The 15,724-nt window shown below is 39.6% G+C and overlaps 1 protein-coding gene across 1 annotated transcript in view; it reads left to right on the forward strand.

The window, feature by feature from the left end:
* Positions 1–15,724, forward strand: part of ECT2L (epithelial cell transforming 2 like) — a 69,594-nt gene that overhangs the window by 29,812 nt on the left and 24,058 nt on the right. The window contains exons 7-11 of the mRNA XM_008691050.2: positions 1,556–1,724; positions 5,558–5,686; positions 10,757–10,849; positions 12,435–12,617; positions 14,154–14,257. Of these exons, the coding sequence (XP_008689272.1) occupies positions 1,556–1,724; positions 5,558–5,686; positions 10,757–10,849; positions 12,435–12,617; positions 14,154–14,257 (678 nt within the window). The remainder of the gene's footprint in view (positions 1–1,555; positions 1,725–5,557; positions 5,687–10,756; positions 10,850–12,434; positions 12,618–14,153; positions 14,258–15,724) is intronic.

Below are 15,724 nucleotides of genomic sequence, written 5' to 3' on the forward strand. Positions count from 1 at the left end.
CCACCATGTGTATGAAAATGATTCCTCTTCTAAAAGGAAAATGGTCTAAGTGGAAATTTACAGACCCAGAGCACTTTTAAAAATCAAAAGCAATAAAGATAACCATAAATCAAAATTGCTTTAAAAAAAAGCATTAAAGGCCAAAACTACCTTGCATTTAGTTAAGTGTTCAATGAATTCTTATTGAACTGACTCTGTTGCACTTATCCCAAAAAAGAGCAAGGTGATTAAGGATTATTTTAAAACTTCTTTGCAATACCCAAGGAATTAAATACTATCATATAACCATCATTTCTCAAAAGAAAAATGTCAGAAATCCAATTTTGTGGTCTATTCAAGGAGGGTGCCATTAAATTATGTTCTTTCTATAATGAAGTTATACATTTTAATTTTAATATGAGTAATAAGAAAAATAAAGGAAGCACAAAGAAGACATAGGAAGCATGTATTTTTATAGATGTGTGTGTACATATGTATATATGACACACATATGTATATATGATATGCACATATACATATGGATATATGTGTATATGAGACACAAAGAGGGATGTGTGTAAGGGATGACATTCAGTAGGTTACATTCATTGGCCTACTTAGAAAGTTTTCAAAAATTCCTATTTGTAACAAAATGGTTGCTTTCAAGATATGAAATCAGTATCTTTCTGGGCACCTAGAAATTGACTGATCATTTACACCAGCCAGCTCCCTGGGTCCACATGAAAGCAAGGTCAGAGCTTTGATCTCCATGTGGGCCCCAGATAGTTTCCCTAATGTTTAATAATAGGCATCAGGCTGGGCACAAAGGATAACCAGTGACAGAGTATGGGTAAAAAATCTAGTTCAAAGTAAGTCCATTCTCCTATTTGTCTTCTTTACATAAGTCCATGCCATGATTACTTATCTTATTATGAATGTGATGGTTGTTTAGGCAAAAAGTAGGACATAACCATGGGGTAGTCCTCTGCTCAGTTTGAACTGTGAGCTTCAGAAAGTGACATGGGGTTTGGGAGAAAGAAAAAATCATTGACTTTAATGATTTTCCAACCTGTCTGCTGCTAATGAATTAACTTCATCACAATGAAAAGTTTATTTGGTTGCGGAATTCAAAGAACAGTGGTTTTCATATTTATTTAAATGGCAAATATTTAATAAATCAATATTGATAATTCAGAAATTCATGATTAAGAGGAAAACTTTAAATCTATTTTGAAAGTCCATTGCAAAATCATATGATCTCAATTTGATTTTTTTTTTAAGAGTTACATACACATCTCTTCATGGCTATGTACAAAGATAAAAAGGCTGGAAGAAAATGGTTTAACTTGTCAGTAGTATTTATCTCTGAGTGCTGGAGTTACAAGTGTACTTAATTTTCTCCTCATAATTAGAAAAGAAATAAAATCATTGAAAAAGAAACCAATGAATAATAAAGCTTATCGTCCTTTCTATAATTTCTGGAAAAACTGTTTAAAAATCACAGAGATTACATACCCATTGTATTTATTTTATTAATAAAGATTCTAATATAATGGGCTTCGGTTTCATTTTCTAGATGGTGGTGGACAGCATTAAGGCAGGTATCATTTCTGTGGTGTACGAACATGGCGGCTTAACTTTGGAGAGCCTGCTTTATCTCATAGAAAAAGCTCTGGACGGGCAGAGGGTACAGAGTATGGGGATATTTAGTGATGGAGACAGCCAAGAAATCAATTTACTCCAAGGTAAGCCTGGAGATTGGAAATAACAACGAACTTTGCAACAATGCAGTGTTTGTCCACAAGTATGACCTTCAGAGCACTATTTAAGTTTCAGTTTGCTAACAGAGTTGATATCCCAGCTCAAAGCAGTCTTACAGGAGGAGTTCCCTCTTATTCAAGGGAGGGTCAGCCTTTTTGTTCTATTCAGGCCTTCAACTGATTGGATGAGGCCCACCCATACTGGGAAGCGTAAACTGCTTTATTCAGTCTGCCTATTCAAACATTAATCTTATTCCCAAACACTCTCACAGACATCCAAAATTATGTTTGTCCAAATATCTGAGCAGCCATGGCCCAGTCACATTGACATGTAAAATTAACCATTACACCATTAAAGAAGAACTTCCCTTTTCCCTTATTCCAGCCCCTAAGAACTACCATTCTACTTTCTGTTCCTATGAATTTGACTACTTTACATACTTTATATAAGTGAAATCATACAGTATTTAACTTTGTGACTGGCTTATTTCACTTAACATAATGTCATCAAGTTTCATCCATGTTGTAGCTTATGATAGGATTTCCTTCACTTTTTAAGGCTGGATAATAACTCCATTGTATATATAGACCACATTTTGTTTATCCATTCATTTGCTGATGGCCATTTAGGTTGCTTTCACACCTTGGCTATTGTGAATAGCACAGTTATGAACGTGAATGTGCAGATAGCTCTTTGAGATTCTACTTTAAATCCCTTTGGATATATATCCATACGTGGGATAGCAGAATCACATGGTAATTTTATTTTTAATTTTTGGAGGAATCCCTATACATTTTTCCATAGTGGCTGCACCATTTTATGCTCCTACCAACAGGGGACAAGGGCTCCAATTTCTTCACATCCTCACCAACATTTGTTATTTTCTGTGTTTTTGTTTGTTTTTAGTTGATAGTAACTATGTTAATGGGTTTAAGCTGATATTCATTATGGCTTTGATTTGCATTTGTCTACTGATTAGTGTTGTTGAGCACTTTTTCATATGCTTATTGGCTATTTGGATATCTTCTTTATATATATATCGAAGTCCTTTGCCCATTTTCTGATGGGTTTATTTGATATTCTTTATTGAGTTGTAGACATTCTTTATATAGTCTAAATATTAATCTCTAATCAGATATATAATTTGCAAGTATTTTCCCCATTCTGTATGTTGCCTTTTACTCTGTATGTTCTTTCATTCACAAAAGTTTTTAAGTTTGATGAAAGTGTAGCAGTTGTAATAGCAGCAAACCCCAAGATCAATAAATTGGTGTGCATGCACAGCATTCAGTGACTTCCAAATGGCTTATACCACAAAGGAAAGGATTGGCTGATATCATTAACTTATTATGGGTCATCTTTTAAAAATGTCAATGGTTATCTTTCTTGGAGGGAAGGAGATGATGAATGTTTTAGAATTAAAGTTTCAGCTTCCATTTTTCCTTATATTATAACTTACATCTTTCCTTGTTATACCTAAAATAGAATGGTTTTAAGATTTACTAGTGTGAAATCTTCCTTCTTTGTGAGATGAGGGAAGAAAGGGAATGAGATGGCCAAGGATCCAGCTGGCAGGGAACTCCTAAATGGCACAGTGGGTACTTGAATCACCCATCAAACTACTACCTCTGTGTCTATGTTACCCAGTGATCAGTCCCAGCTGCTAACACAAGAAATGAGCAGGGAAGCCGGTGCTCTGCCGGGGCCAACTGCTCCATCTGGGGGAATCCTGTACAATTGGAAGGCTTAGCTCCCGGCTGGGTTTGTCAACACTGTTGCCGAACAAACTCGGATAAACTCATGGCAAGAGAAACCGATCACTCAAGAGACAAGGGTTTGGAAAAAAAGAAAGGAAGAAGTTTGTTCTGGGTGCCAGTAGCAGGGGAGGTGGCAGGCTCAAGCCTTAACAACCAACCTCTCCACCTGCAAGATGGACACTGGAGTTTTATAGAGACAAGTTGAGGGGGGTATGTGCAAGGGAGCAGGCAGGGAGCACATGCTCATGAGTGGGGGGTCAGAACGTGCTCAGCCCAGGATCACAGGCAGGGAAGGGGACAAGTGGTGTGTGGTCTTCTAGGCCATTGCTATCAGGGCTCTTCTGGTCTGACTGGAATGTTTCAGTCTTTGCAAAACTTCTCATCAATGCCTCAAGAAAGTGCAATAAGAAATACACATAATGGATTTTAGTTGAAGCATGAGTTAAGCAGTCTTGTCTATTTCTGGTTTTAACTGCTGGGGTCTAGAGTTGAGCAAGAAGGCTTGCTAACAGCTAAAACTCAGCATGCTTGGAACAGTTTTTGTAAATTTTATTAACAAAAATGCACTACTTTTGATTTATCTTTACCTTATTTTTGTCTTTTCTTGTTTAGTTTACCTATGCCTGGAATAAGTTGTATTCCACATCTAATTTTATATATCCCCAAAAGTAAAGCACAGCTACTAGTGGAGGTTTATATTTATGATTAATTACATGGTAAGCTTTTCTCTAAATGATGGAAAGCTACTGATTGCAAATTTATACTGTGGTGTAGTTGGTTTACCTCTTATAGAGTAGAAGGAACTGTTACGGTTTTCTAACATCTCAGACTTTTTGTTCTGCAGATGAGAAAAATTTCCAAATTCTGCCTTTTCCTTTTTTCTTATTTATTTATTTGAGAGGGAGAGAGAGAGAGAGAGAGGAAGGGGAGAGGAAGAGAGAGAGAGAATCTTAAGGAGGCTCCACACCCATCATGGAGCCAGACGCAAGGCTTGATCTCATGACACTGAGATCATGATCTGAACGGAAATCAAGAGTCAAATGCTTAACTGACTGAGCCACCCAGGTGCCCCACCTTGTTTTCTTTTTTAAAAAATCAATAGTGGGGCGCCTGGGTGGCGCAGTCGTTAAGCGTCTGCCTTCGGCTCAGGGCGTGATCCTGGCATTCTGGGATCGAGCCCCACATCAGGCTCCTCTGCTGGGAGCCTGCTTCTTCCTCTCCCACTCCCCCTGCTTGTCTCTCTCTCACTGGCTGTCTCTCTCACTGACTGTCTCTGTGTCAAATAAATAAATAAAATCTTTAAAAAAAATAAAATAAAAAATCAATAGTAACATAACAAAATACCTGAGAACTAAATTTTCCCTCTATATAATTGTGGTGTTTCCTCAAGAGCTTTTGCCTTAAAACCAACAACAAAATGAAATCTCTTACTCCAGTCATCTGAAGTATCAAGTATCTAGATACTTCCATTCTGTATCTAGACTTCTCAATAGAAAGAAGTGAAATGTTGGGATTCTTGCCTGACTTTCTTTTCATTTCTTTACTGGGATTTAAGAATTCAGAGTCTCCAGGACTCCTTCAGAAATGGGTCTAGACACATGCAGATTCATTGAATCATCAAACAGAATTCCCAGGAAGTGAGAGTTTTAGTGATGTTTACCATCTTCCAGGAGCCTTCTGTTCTGAATGACCTATTTTTTGATTGACAGCTTTACTTTGTAACTTGGTGGCAAAAATCCCAGGACGTGACTGGCCATCTACCCCGAACCCTGCTGTGAGCCTAGTAATGCACACAGCTGCCCAGTGGAGGCAGAGAGACAAGGTCCTAAATCTAAGTGCACAGTGTCCAATAAATCCAGAACGTCCAGGAGAGTGCGGCCATGTTGGAGTCCTTTTGTGGCCCTAATATGGTGGAGCACTGGAGCAGGGGCATCCTCCAGATTGGAGTCTTTTGTGTAGACACTAGCTTTTTGGATTATGGTTGCATTTTCACAGAGTGCGAAGAGTTTCTGTTCGTGATAATGTTACAAACTAATATGACATTTTGAGTTTTTCCTCAGGTTATAAAATCGGTATTAAAAATTTATTGAGGCCTGAAGTGAGAGACTTCTGGGAGAAACTAGGAAGCTATGTAGCCCCTGAAGAAGAAGGGGGTCACGTGGACCTCTTTGTACCGCTTGGAGCATCAGGTCAGTTTTGAAAGGCAGTGCTCAGTGACATTTTGTAAATTTTAGAAATGATTCAGTCACACTTTACTCTTTCTTTTTCTCTTACACCTCACATACTCAGGTATTTAGGGGGAAAAAAGCTGGGGTTAGTGGTCCGAGTAACCTGTCCCTGCAGAATAAGTTCACTAGTGACACTAGCCAACCAGGGATATTATTTGTAGCTCTTCTGGAAAACACAGTAAAACCAGCCACTATTAAACAGGGGAAAATGCCTGAAACCATAATCAATCGGTCTGAGAAAAGCCTCCCTGCTATGACCTGGAAGGAGTGAGCATGAACTTGGTGACCAAGGACCTTGGGCTTGAATCCCACTCATGCCACTTTAGCTGTGTGGCCTTAGGCAAGTTTGTGGACCTCTGTTTCCTCACATGAAAGTTAGGATAATGGTACTTTACCTTACAGGACTTGTACAAAGTAATGTAAATACTTATAATAAATATACTTATAAAAATACTTACAATAAAAATAAATAATATAAATACTTAAATAAGATTTGAATATTAAAAACAGGCAAAGTGCTTGGTAAAGAGGAGACTGGTTGCTGATTCCGGAGGTTACTGATATAATTTTAAGTGCCCATCTGTCTAGGATCAGTCATTATAATTCAAAGTTGATTTCGGTACCTAAAGAGAAACTCTAGAAACATTAAGACAAACTCACTTTTTTGACATCTGTTAAGTAACAGCTCTACATTCATGGGCTTTTTTTTTTCTTCTAATGCCAAGCAGAGCAAGGCAGAGGGAGTATAAAATTAAATTTTCTCAAACAGTTTCTTATTCCTATTCCTTAGGGAACTGTGAGTTTTAAAGTTCATTCTAATCCTCGGATTTCACTGAACTATTCATACATGCCAAGTATGCCTCTGGCATGCTTCAACCAGGGGAAAGGGAAAAACAAAAGGGTGGGAAGGGGTTTAAAAGAACATGAATTACAAGATATCGTAAAAAAATTTTTTTACACAGTTATGACAATTATGTAATCTTAACTATAGAAAATGTGCATAGAAAAATCTAGGAGGAAATGTAACACGATTATTAACAGCATCTATCTCCAGATGTGTTTTTTGGATTTCCTACTTCTGAAATCAGAATATGGGTGGTGTGATTCCTTTGTTTAACACCTGTGCATGTGTGTGGGGAGGGCAGCATGTATAGAAGAGGATTTGGAAGGATGTATACCAAGGTGTTAAGAACAGTTGGATAAGTGACTTTTCTTTCTTTTTATTTTTTTCCTTTTCTTTTATCTCCTATTTGTCCCTATTTTCTGTAATGAACTAGTATTACTTTTGCAATGAGAACAAAGCAATTTTTTAAAAAGTAATGTCTACACCCTCAAACTTACAGCCCTGAGATCAAGAGTCTTATGCTCTACCAACTGAGCCAGCCAGATGCCCTGCAAAGCAAATTTTTTAACTGGAGTAGAAGAAAAAGAAAGGATTTGGGAAAGTAAGGCATTGGAAGGAATCAAGAATAAGGGTTAAAGGGGAGAAGAGCAATAGATTTGGTGACATAAAAATTGTCTCAAGTGAAACTTGATGGCACTCGACAGTTTTCTCACCACGATTTTGGCCCCCAAATCATCCCCAAAATCCTCGTCAAATGTAATTTCCACCCGGACGAGCCATCAAGACCCTGGTTTAGATGAAAGGCCCCAGCTTTTTTTTTTTTTTTTTTTAAGATTTTATTTATTTATTCGACAGAGACAGCCAGCGAGAGAGGGAACACAAGCAGGGGGAGTGGGAGAGGAAGAAGCAGGCTCCCAGCAGAGGAGCCCGATGTGGGGCTCGATCCCATAACGCTGGGATCACGCCCTGAGCCGAAGGCAGACGCTTAACCGCTGTGCCACCCAGGCGCCCCCCCAGCTTTTTAGTCCAAAACTCTCTTTTCTGCCACCTCAGGCATCACTCCAAGAGCTTGTCATCCCCGGTAGCTGTACGGCCTCTGAAAGCTTGATCTCCAGCATTTTTCTGAGTACCACTTCCAAAACATGTACCAAATGTTCCAAACACCCATGTTTCAAATATCCCTACTCTGTCAGCTGTTTGCCTCAAGACCTCCAATGCACACACTCCCACTTTGTCACCCTCTGTCACCCTGCCTTCGTCCTGGGTTCCTTCCTCCTTAAACTTGGATCTAATGGTTCATCGTTATCATTACTCTCGTGCAAAGAATCTGAACTTCCTTGTCTCTCCTCGGGCTACATTCCAGGGCTCCTTAAACCCCACCATCTGCTCGCTCGCTGCCAGCCTGCCCCGAGGCAGCTGTGGTGAGCACAGTACCATGGCTTCTCTTATGACTCTAACCGGGCTCGGCCGGCGTAAGTATCAGACGGGATTGCAGCACCGACAAGCGACCCTACCACCTTCCCTCGGTGAAGCCCTCCCACCCTCTGAGATGACTGAGTCATCCCTTCTCCTCCTTCCCCGATCTTTCAAGAACCTCCCTCTCAGCTCTTGACCTCACCTTTTACTGCCCTGAGAAAACTCGCGAATTTTCCCCCCACCTCCAAATTCACCACCTCCCCCACCTCGTACCTTCATTCTCTGCCTTCCCTGCTGTCACGACGGAAGAAGCAGCTCTGCTCAAATCAGAGCTCAAGCGCCCCCTTGGGCTCTGTATCCCACCCCCTCTCGCCTCCTCACGACCACATTCCCACGTTCAATTCTCTCCGACAGCCTCACCCCTCCCTCTTCTTCATCGGGTCATTCCTATTAAATCAGGAACACCTGTAGTACCAGGTGCTGTGCTAAAAAAAGAGCGAGAGAGACCAGAAACTGTGCCTCACCTGTCTACACTCACCTCGATACACCTCTGCGCCGACCATACCCGCGGTTCTCCAGTGCGACCATGTATTCGAGGCCCCTGGAAGGCTTCTTCAAGTACACACTGCTGGGTCTCACCCCAGCACTTCTTACTCAGTAGGTCTGGCAGGGGGCTGAGAATTTTCATTTCTCCCAAGTTTCCAGGTGCAGCTCCTGCGGCCGCTGCTCAGCGGGGAGCGCGCTGCAGATTGTCTCTCTCCCTCCCTCGCCCGCTGCCCCTCCCCCTGCTCACTCACAGTCTCTCAAACAAATAAGAAAACTAATAAAATCTAAAAAAATTTCAAGCAGCTCTATCAAGGTATAAATGATGCAAAATAAACTGTACAGATCTGAAGCGTGCATTTGGATAAATTTTCACATACCCTGTGAAACCGTAAAATAATCAAGATAATGAATATATTCACCACCCCCAACATTTTCCTCATGCCACTCTGCAATTTTTTCCTCCTGCTTCTCCCCACCCCCATCCTGAACCAACCACTGATTTCCTTTCCTTCACAATGTATTAGCTTGTATTTTATAGAATTTTCTATAAATGGAATCATACAATGTGCATTCTTGTCAGGCTTCCTTCCCTCAGAAGAATTATTTTAGGTTCATCCATTCGATGCTTGTATCGATGGCTCGTTGTTTCTTTATTGCCGGGAATTACTGCGTTGTACGTATATACCACAATGTGTTTATTCAGTCACTTGTTGACAGATACTTGAGTTCTTTCCAGTTCCCGGGTCTTAACCTAGGAAGCTGCAATGAACCTACTTGTGAACATATGCTTTTATTTCTCTTGGATAAATACCTAGGAGTGGAATGGCTGGGTCCTATGATAGGTGTTAACTTTTTAAACACTGGCTAAACTGTTTTCTGAAGTGGTTGTGCAATTTTACATTTTCACTAGCAATGTATGAGAACTCTGGTCGCGCAGTATCCCCAGACCGGGTCCGTAGTCTTCTTACTGTCAGCCGTGCGAGGGGGTGTGCAGTGGTATCTCACTGTGGTTTTAATTTGCATTTTCCTCATGACTGATGATGTTGAACATCTTTTCATGCACGTATTTGCCATTCATTGGTCTTCTTTGGGGCAGTGTCTGTTCGAATCTTTTGCTCATTTTTAAAATTAGGCTGTCTGTTTTCTTATTGAGAACCCTTTATGTATTCTAGAAAAGTGATTTACAAATATTTTCTCCCACCCTGGGACTTATGTTTTCCTTCTCTGAACAGTCCCTCTTGAAGAGATGAAGTTCTTAATTTTTGTGAAGTCAAATTTATCTGTTTTTTTTCTTCTATAGGTTACACTTTCAATGTCTTATCTGAACACTATCTGACTAAAGTTCACAAGATTTTCTTTATTTTAGAAATAAAGAATTTCTTCTAAATTATTTATAATTTTGACCTTTAGATTTCTGATCCATGGATTTGTTTGTTTTATACAGTTTTAAAAGTATGGGTTCAAGTTTCGTGTTTTTTTAACATATGGATATCTAATTTTTCCAGCACCATTCCTAGTAAAGACTATCCTTGTCTCATTGCATTCCATTTGCATCTTTGCTGAAATCAATTGACTACATATATGTAGGTATACCTATGGGTTCTATTCAATTTCATTGATCCATTCCAATTAAACGATTAGACCCCAGTAAATGAGAGATATCCCAAACTTTCAGCCACTGCCATCTTGTTCCAAGCAATTTGGAGTAATTGTTTATTCTTAGACCACAAAGAATGAAAGTATATAACCCATATATTAGTTTCATTCAAAATAACTCATTCCATATGCTGAATTCAGTCTTCATGCTGTGTCACTGAAGAAGGAGTGAAGTTAATGCCATACTAAATTTTGACCATTGTATTTAACAGTTTCAACAGTTTTAAATCTGTCCTCTTACGATGAGACTTCTCCTTTGAGTCAGACTATTTTAGAAAATATATATAGACTTTTCTCTGTCTTTGGCCTGAGGATTCCAACTTTGAAAATAAGGATTCAACCTTCCTGCCCCGTCCCTCCACCCTGTTGTTTAGTCCTCATTAATTGTTTGGACTTCAGCACTTGGGGATGAACTATAGAGTGCTTATGGACAGTTCCATGAGGGATTTGAATTGAAGATGAGAAATCCTAGTGGCCTCTCTTGGCCAGCCTAGCGCTCCTAAGCAATATGTAACTGTTCCAAGGCAAAACCTATGAGTAAACTAATGAAAATATTTTTAACTCTGCAGAGGCAGGAATGGAAGTTCTTTCTCAGCTGTCTCAACTAACTGGCACGTTCTTTACTGCCCCCACTGGCATTGCAACTGGCTCTTACCAACACAGTAAGTGTATATGGGGGCTGACCACAGTTCCCAGGAACATCCACAACTCCATGGTCACCAAAAGACAAAGCACAGCTAATAATACCAGTTCTGGCCCATGCCAATGACTGTCTTCCATTCCTTCTCGAAAGGAATGCTGTCACTACCCAAACTAGGTCACTTCCCACTGCGCTTTCATGTGCTTAGAAAGGGATTATTTATTACAAATATTTGCTTCAAACCATCATGTACACAAACTCTGTTGAAAACATCATTTTAAATAATTAAAGATGTATAGTTGTTGATCTAAAGAAATAACAAGTACCAACAATAATTCTTAGGGAGATAGAATCAATATAGTTTCATTTGGAAATAAGAATTGCAGCTATAAAGAGATGGTGAAGGGGCTTGCTCAGGTTCAATTCAATTGCATGATCTGAGAGGAAAAACAAAGATAAAATATACACCTGAAAGCAAAGTTTCATTTAGATACTAAAGCTGCAGATATTAAATGCAAATGTAACATTGGCTGACCGACAGGAGAACCACACCACTCTGCTAAAGTAACGAGAACCCTTTTCCCCTTTAAAACTCCCTGGCCTCCTATGACACGGGCTTTGGGGCCATGTAGAAACCATGTAAAGCATGATGTCTCTAATCCCAAATGCCAAGGGACTTTCAAGCCTGGGGAGAACTGGAATGATTGGAACCCTGTAAGGGAAAAGATTCCACGTATCTACAAAAAAGCACATTGACCCGCTAGATTTTTATAGCAAAAGTCACTTTTTAATTTTAGCTCTATAGCTACGTTACTAAGTGATAGATAGCACATTGGGCCTCGTGATAGAGAGGACGGAAGCCTTGCAAGGTGGAGCAGGGTGCAAACACTGTTCTTTATGAGGTGGCCTATCTTCCTTTTCTCCTACTCTGTCTCCTCTTCCGTCTGCTCATCTTCCTTTTCCCTCTCTTCTTCTTAGTTTTCTTCTAGAAAATCATGTTATAAAGAGTTGCACATGTTTATCAATAAGAATGGGGGAAGGGGAGTCAAATAAGTCTATCTATCCACTGAGGACAGGAAATTAGATTATCACGCCCCAGCACTCAGTAATTGACTTTCAAGGAGAGAACTTCCTTAAGCACCCACTACAGTCATGTACAGATATTTAGAGAGAGAGAGCAGCTTGAAATGATGTAAGGAAGCCACAGGGCTGGTTAGCCCAAGATGACTTTGGATGGCATGGTGGGGAAACCAGGCAGAGTGGGGTTTCTTGTATATTCATTTTAGTATGTAAAGAAAAAGCAACATATTCTTGCCTACTCTGCTTCCTGATATACAAACCCAGCAGCTATTTAATTTTGATTTGAAATGTAACAGGTTAACCTTATCTGTCAAAGAATAGATAGGCATTTGAAATTATTCATTGTGTCCTTCTTGAGCTTCTAATTTTACCTTTGAAAGCAGACGATGGGTGTTTCTCTTAGTCTTCTAATGAGAAAGGAGAATAAGCCTGCTGTAAATACAACTAAGTTTTTTGGTACCGTAAACAAGAAGAATTCTTTCATCTGTGCTCCAGCCCGCAATAATAAAACGAGAAAATCATGTCAGTTCTTAGTGAATGGCTGGGACGACCGTGGGAAAGGGCTCCCTGTTCCATTTACTTCAGTGACTCAAAGCTGCAGACATGGGCCAGTCTCACGGACTTTCTGGAAGACACCTTGAAATCAGTAAGGAAACAGTTAAGTCCTCTCTTCAAGGAGTTGCAAAAGAATGTCAGTGCCAGGATAATAGGTAAGAACTCTTGCTGCTTCTGTTGCAGGTTCATTACGAAGGTTGTTCTGTTTCTAGAGTGAATACAAGGTTAGGAACAGCTCAGGCAGAAGTTGGCTTCTATACCTGTTCAGTAAAACCTTATTTCCTTTGTTTTTCATATCTCCTTTCAAATGTAATGACTATCCACTGACAACAAATACATTCATCTTCCAAATGCTGAAGATAGTTCCTTTTAAATAGTAGCGTCTTTCTAATCCTGTGCCAGTCAGTGGGTTACCTAGACAAAACTCCCCAAGTGTTTGCTAAGCCAGTGGGCTCTGCCCTTCTTCCCACCACCATTTGTTCTAAAAGTTAAGCTCCTCTTAGACACAGCACCCATTAATTACATTGTTCTATGTATTTTCTATATAAAGTATTCAGTTTGGTGGTGGGCTCCACAGTCCTCTGCTGAGCCTATTGGACATCACTTATCGTCCCATTTGCACTCCCTACTCATGACTAATCTATCACAAGAGAGTCTTGGAAGCCTTTTTCGGCATCAACCAGATCTTCCCCTTAATCAGTCCGTTCTTTAAAATGAAATTTTTTGTTTGTTTTGTTTATTTATCATCTAGGTAAATGACCACCACCTCCATCTTTAACTATCTACTCAATTTATTCTTAACTCTTCCCATCTGTCTAAAATACCCTCGATATCAAGTCATTATTTAGTTCTGTCTTATTTCCTTCTTCCCTCTCTGTCCTGCTTCTTATTAAGATCCTGTTGCCACAATTACTGTCTACACAACAGCTATAGTGCACAAGTATGCATGTAGATATTTTTGTCAATATATGTCCTACATCGCTTTACATAAATGCCTCCAAAACAGGTTGCTGTCTTCTTGGTTTTATATACTATCTGCTTGACCACATTAGTAGATGTTCAACCAATATTTTAAAAAGGTTATAAGGCTATAAACAGGGAGAAATTATTTCTCCTGGTTTTTTTCATAGATTTTTAAGGACCAAAGAGAAAAGCAGAAAAATTAGCTTTTTTCAGGATAGAAGTATTTTTTGATGATATTTGTAAGAAATGAGAAGTTAGATGGAATAAAATTATTTGCATATAAATGCACATTGTTCAAAATATTAAAAAATATAAGAAGATGTCTGTGTAACTATGGTTGTATGTTATTTGCTGTAGACTTCAAGTATTTAAGTCTTGAACTCAAAGATACAGGGGTGTGAGGAGGAAGTTTTGGTGGAAATGAAATCTAAAATTTAAACTTATGAAGTTTATTTTCACATGTTCTCTCCTTATTGTCCAATTTATAGATTCTATTTAATACCAGCTTTACAAGAGTGGGCACTTTTTAATATGCTTTACATTTAGTTACTCTTGCTCAATTTATATTTTATCATAGTGGATAATCCCATGGCATAATAGAATTTTAATTTTTATGCTTCACATTTTTTAATCCACTAAAAAGCAAGTGTGAGGAATGAGTTGTTTTCTTCTTGATCACATCTCTTACATAAATTAATTACAAGGCATATGGCCTTATATATTTACAGGGCAATTTACTTTTGACAACATGAGTATGGCTAACATTCTGAATAACCAAGAAATTACACAAACTCTGGCAGATGGATTGATGGAACTTTCAAAAGATAATTCTGTGAGTGTTTCTTTGAAAAAAGCAAACTTTAACAACCTAACACTTAAGTACATTTTTAGTTTGTGCCGATTTTTTTTTTTTTAACCAGTTTATCCCTTAGGAGACACAATTCCTCCGAGAAATTACATCAGGTTGTAAAAACAGCCACTGAGAGATTCTGGGCTCAAGATGTATTAGGTACACAAAATAGACAAATATAGGGGCACCTGGGTGGCTCAGTCGGTTAAGCATCTGCCTTCAGCTCAGATCATGATCCCAGGGTCCTGGGATGGAGCCCCACATGGGCAGCCGGGAGCCTGCTTCCCCCTCTCCCCCTCCCCCCTATTTGTGTTCTCCCTCTCTCTCTCTCTCAAATAAATAAATAAAATCTTTTTTGAAAAATAGACAAATAGGAAAATTTTCTGGGTTATTTAAAATGTATTTACATTGTGCACTGTTTTCCATCTTGTGATTAATTTCAGTCAGAAGTGACTTCCTTAAACAACATGTTAGTGGCTTTATGTTTCACATAAACATTACTCAACAGTTTAAACAACTAATAGTATGATAGGAAAACCGAGAAAGCATGAAACCAGATAGAAATTGGTGAAGGGCAAAAAAGGCTAGCTGAGAGAGGAAGGGAAAGAGAACACAAAAGAACAGAAATAAGCAAATCAATAATTTGGTTGGGGACAGGCATGGGGGAAGTGTGAAGAAGCACTTTTTTCAGAAACCATCTTGGTTACTGTCCCAGAAAAGTCAGTCTACACATCAGGAAATAGTGAGGAGAGACAGTTTGCCCATCTGCCCCGAGACAATGGCAAGGCTCTAGGACCATGAACTATGTATGCAGCTCTGCTGTGGGGAAACTGAGAACAGGATAGGATTAGGGATGATACTCGTATCCCTGGTGCTCCATAAGGTCTTAGTTCCCACTGTAAGATTCTCAACCCCTCTCTTCCACTGTAGTAATTCTACTTTGTGGATGAATTTAACATCGTCTTTGTACATGCTCTTTATCCACCAGGGGTCTGCCCTGGTTTCAGGTTGGCTGTCTGGGTAAGCAGCAGGCATCTCCAGAGTTAGCTGTGCACAGCGCGGAGTCTGAGAAGCTGCTGTTAGCCATGATTTGTCTTCTCTGAAGACCCAGCCCCTCACTGTTCTAGCTACCCGTCAGCAGCCCGGGGAGTAAAGGCCCCGGGGAGCTTTGCTGATAAAATGATCAGGGATGTTCACAGGGATGACCCCGAGGTCTTGAAAGATCCTGGACCGTCTCTAAAAGACCAAAGAATTACTAAACGTGTTTGGTGTAGGTTCAGTGTACTACCACCAACCGGGCTATTTAAAAATACTCTTGTATGATGTAATTTTGCTGGTGCTCAAACCTGTAGCCTGAGAGGGAACCATATGTGGGGGTGACCTAGGCTGTTCTGTCATCCTGCTGCAAGGGACTCTCCTAGGCTTCTGTCCCCCCAGATAAAGCAGGCT

Source organism: Ursus maritimus, unplaced genomic scaffold, assembly GCF_017311325.1.
Source record: "Ursus maritimus isolate PB19 unplaced genomic scaffold, ASM1731132v1 scaffold_13, whole genome shotgun sequence".
Taxonomy (NCBI): Eukaryota; Metazoa; Chordata; class Mammalia; order Carnivora; family Ursidae; genus Ursus; species Ursus maritimus.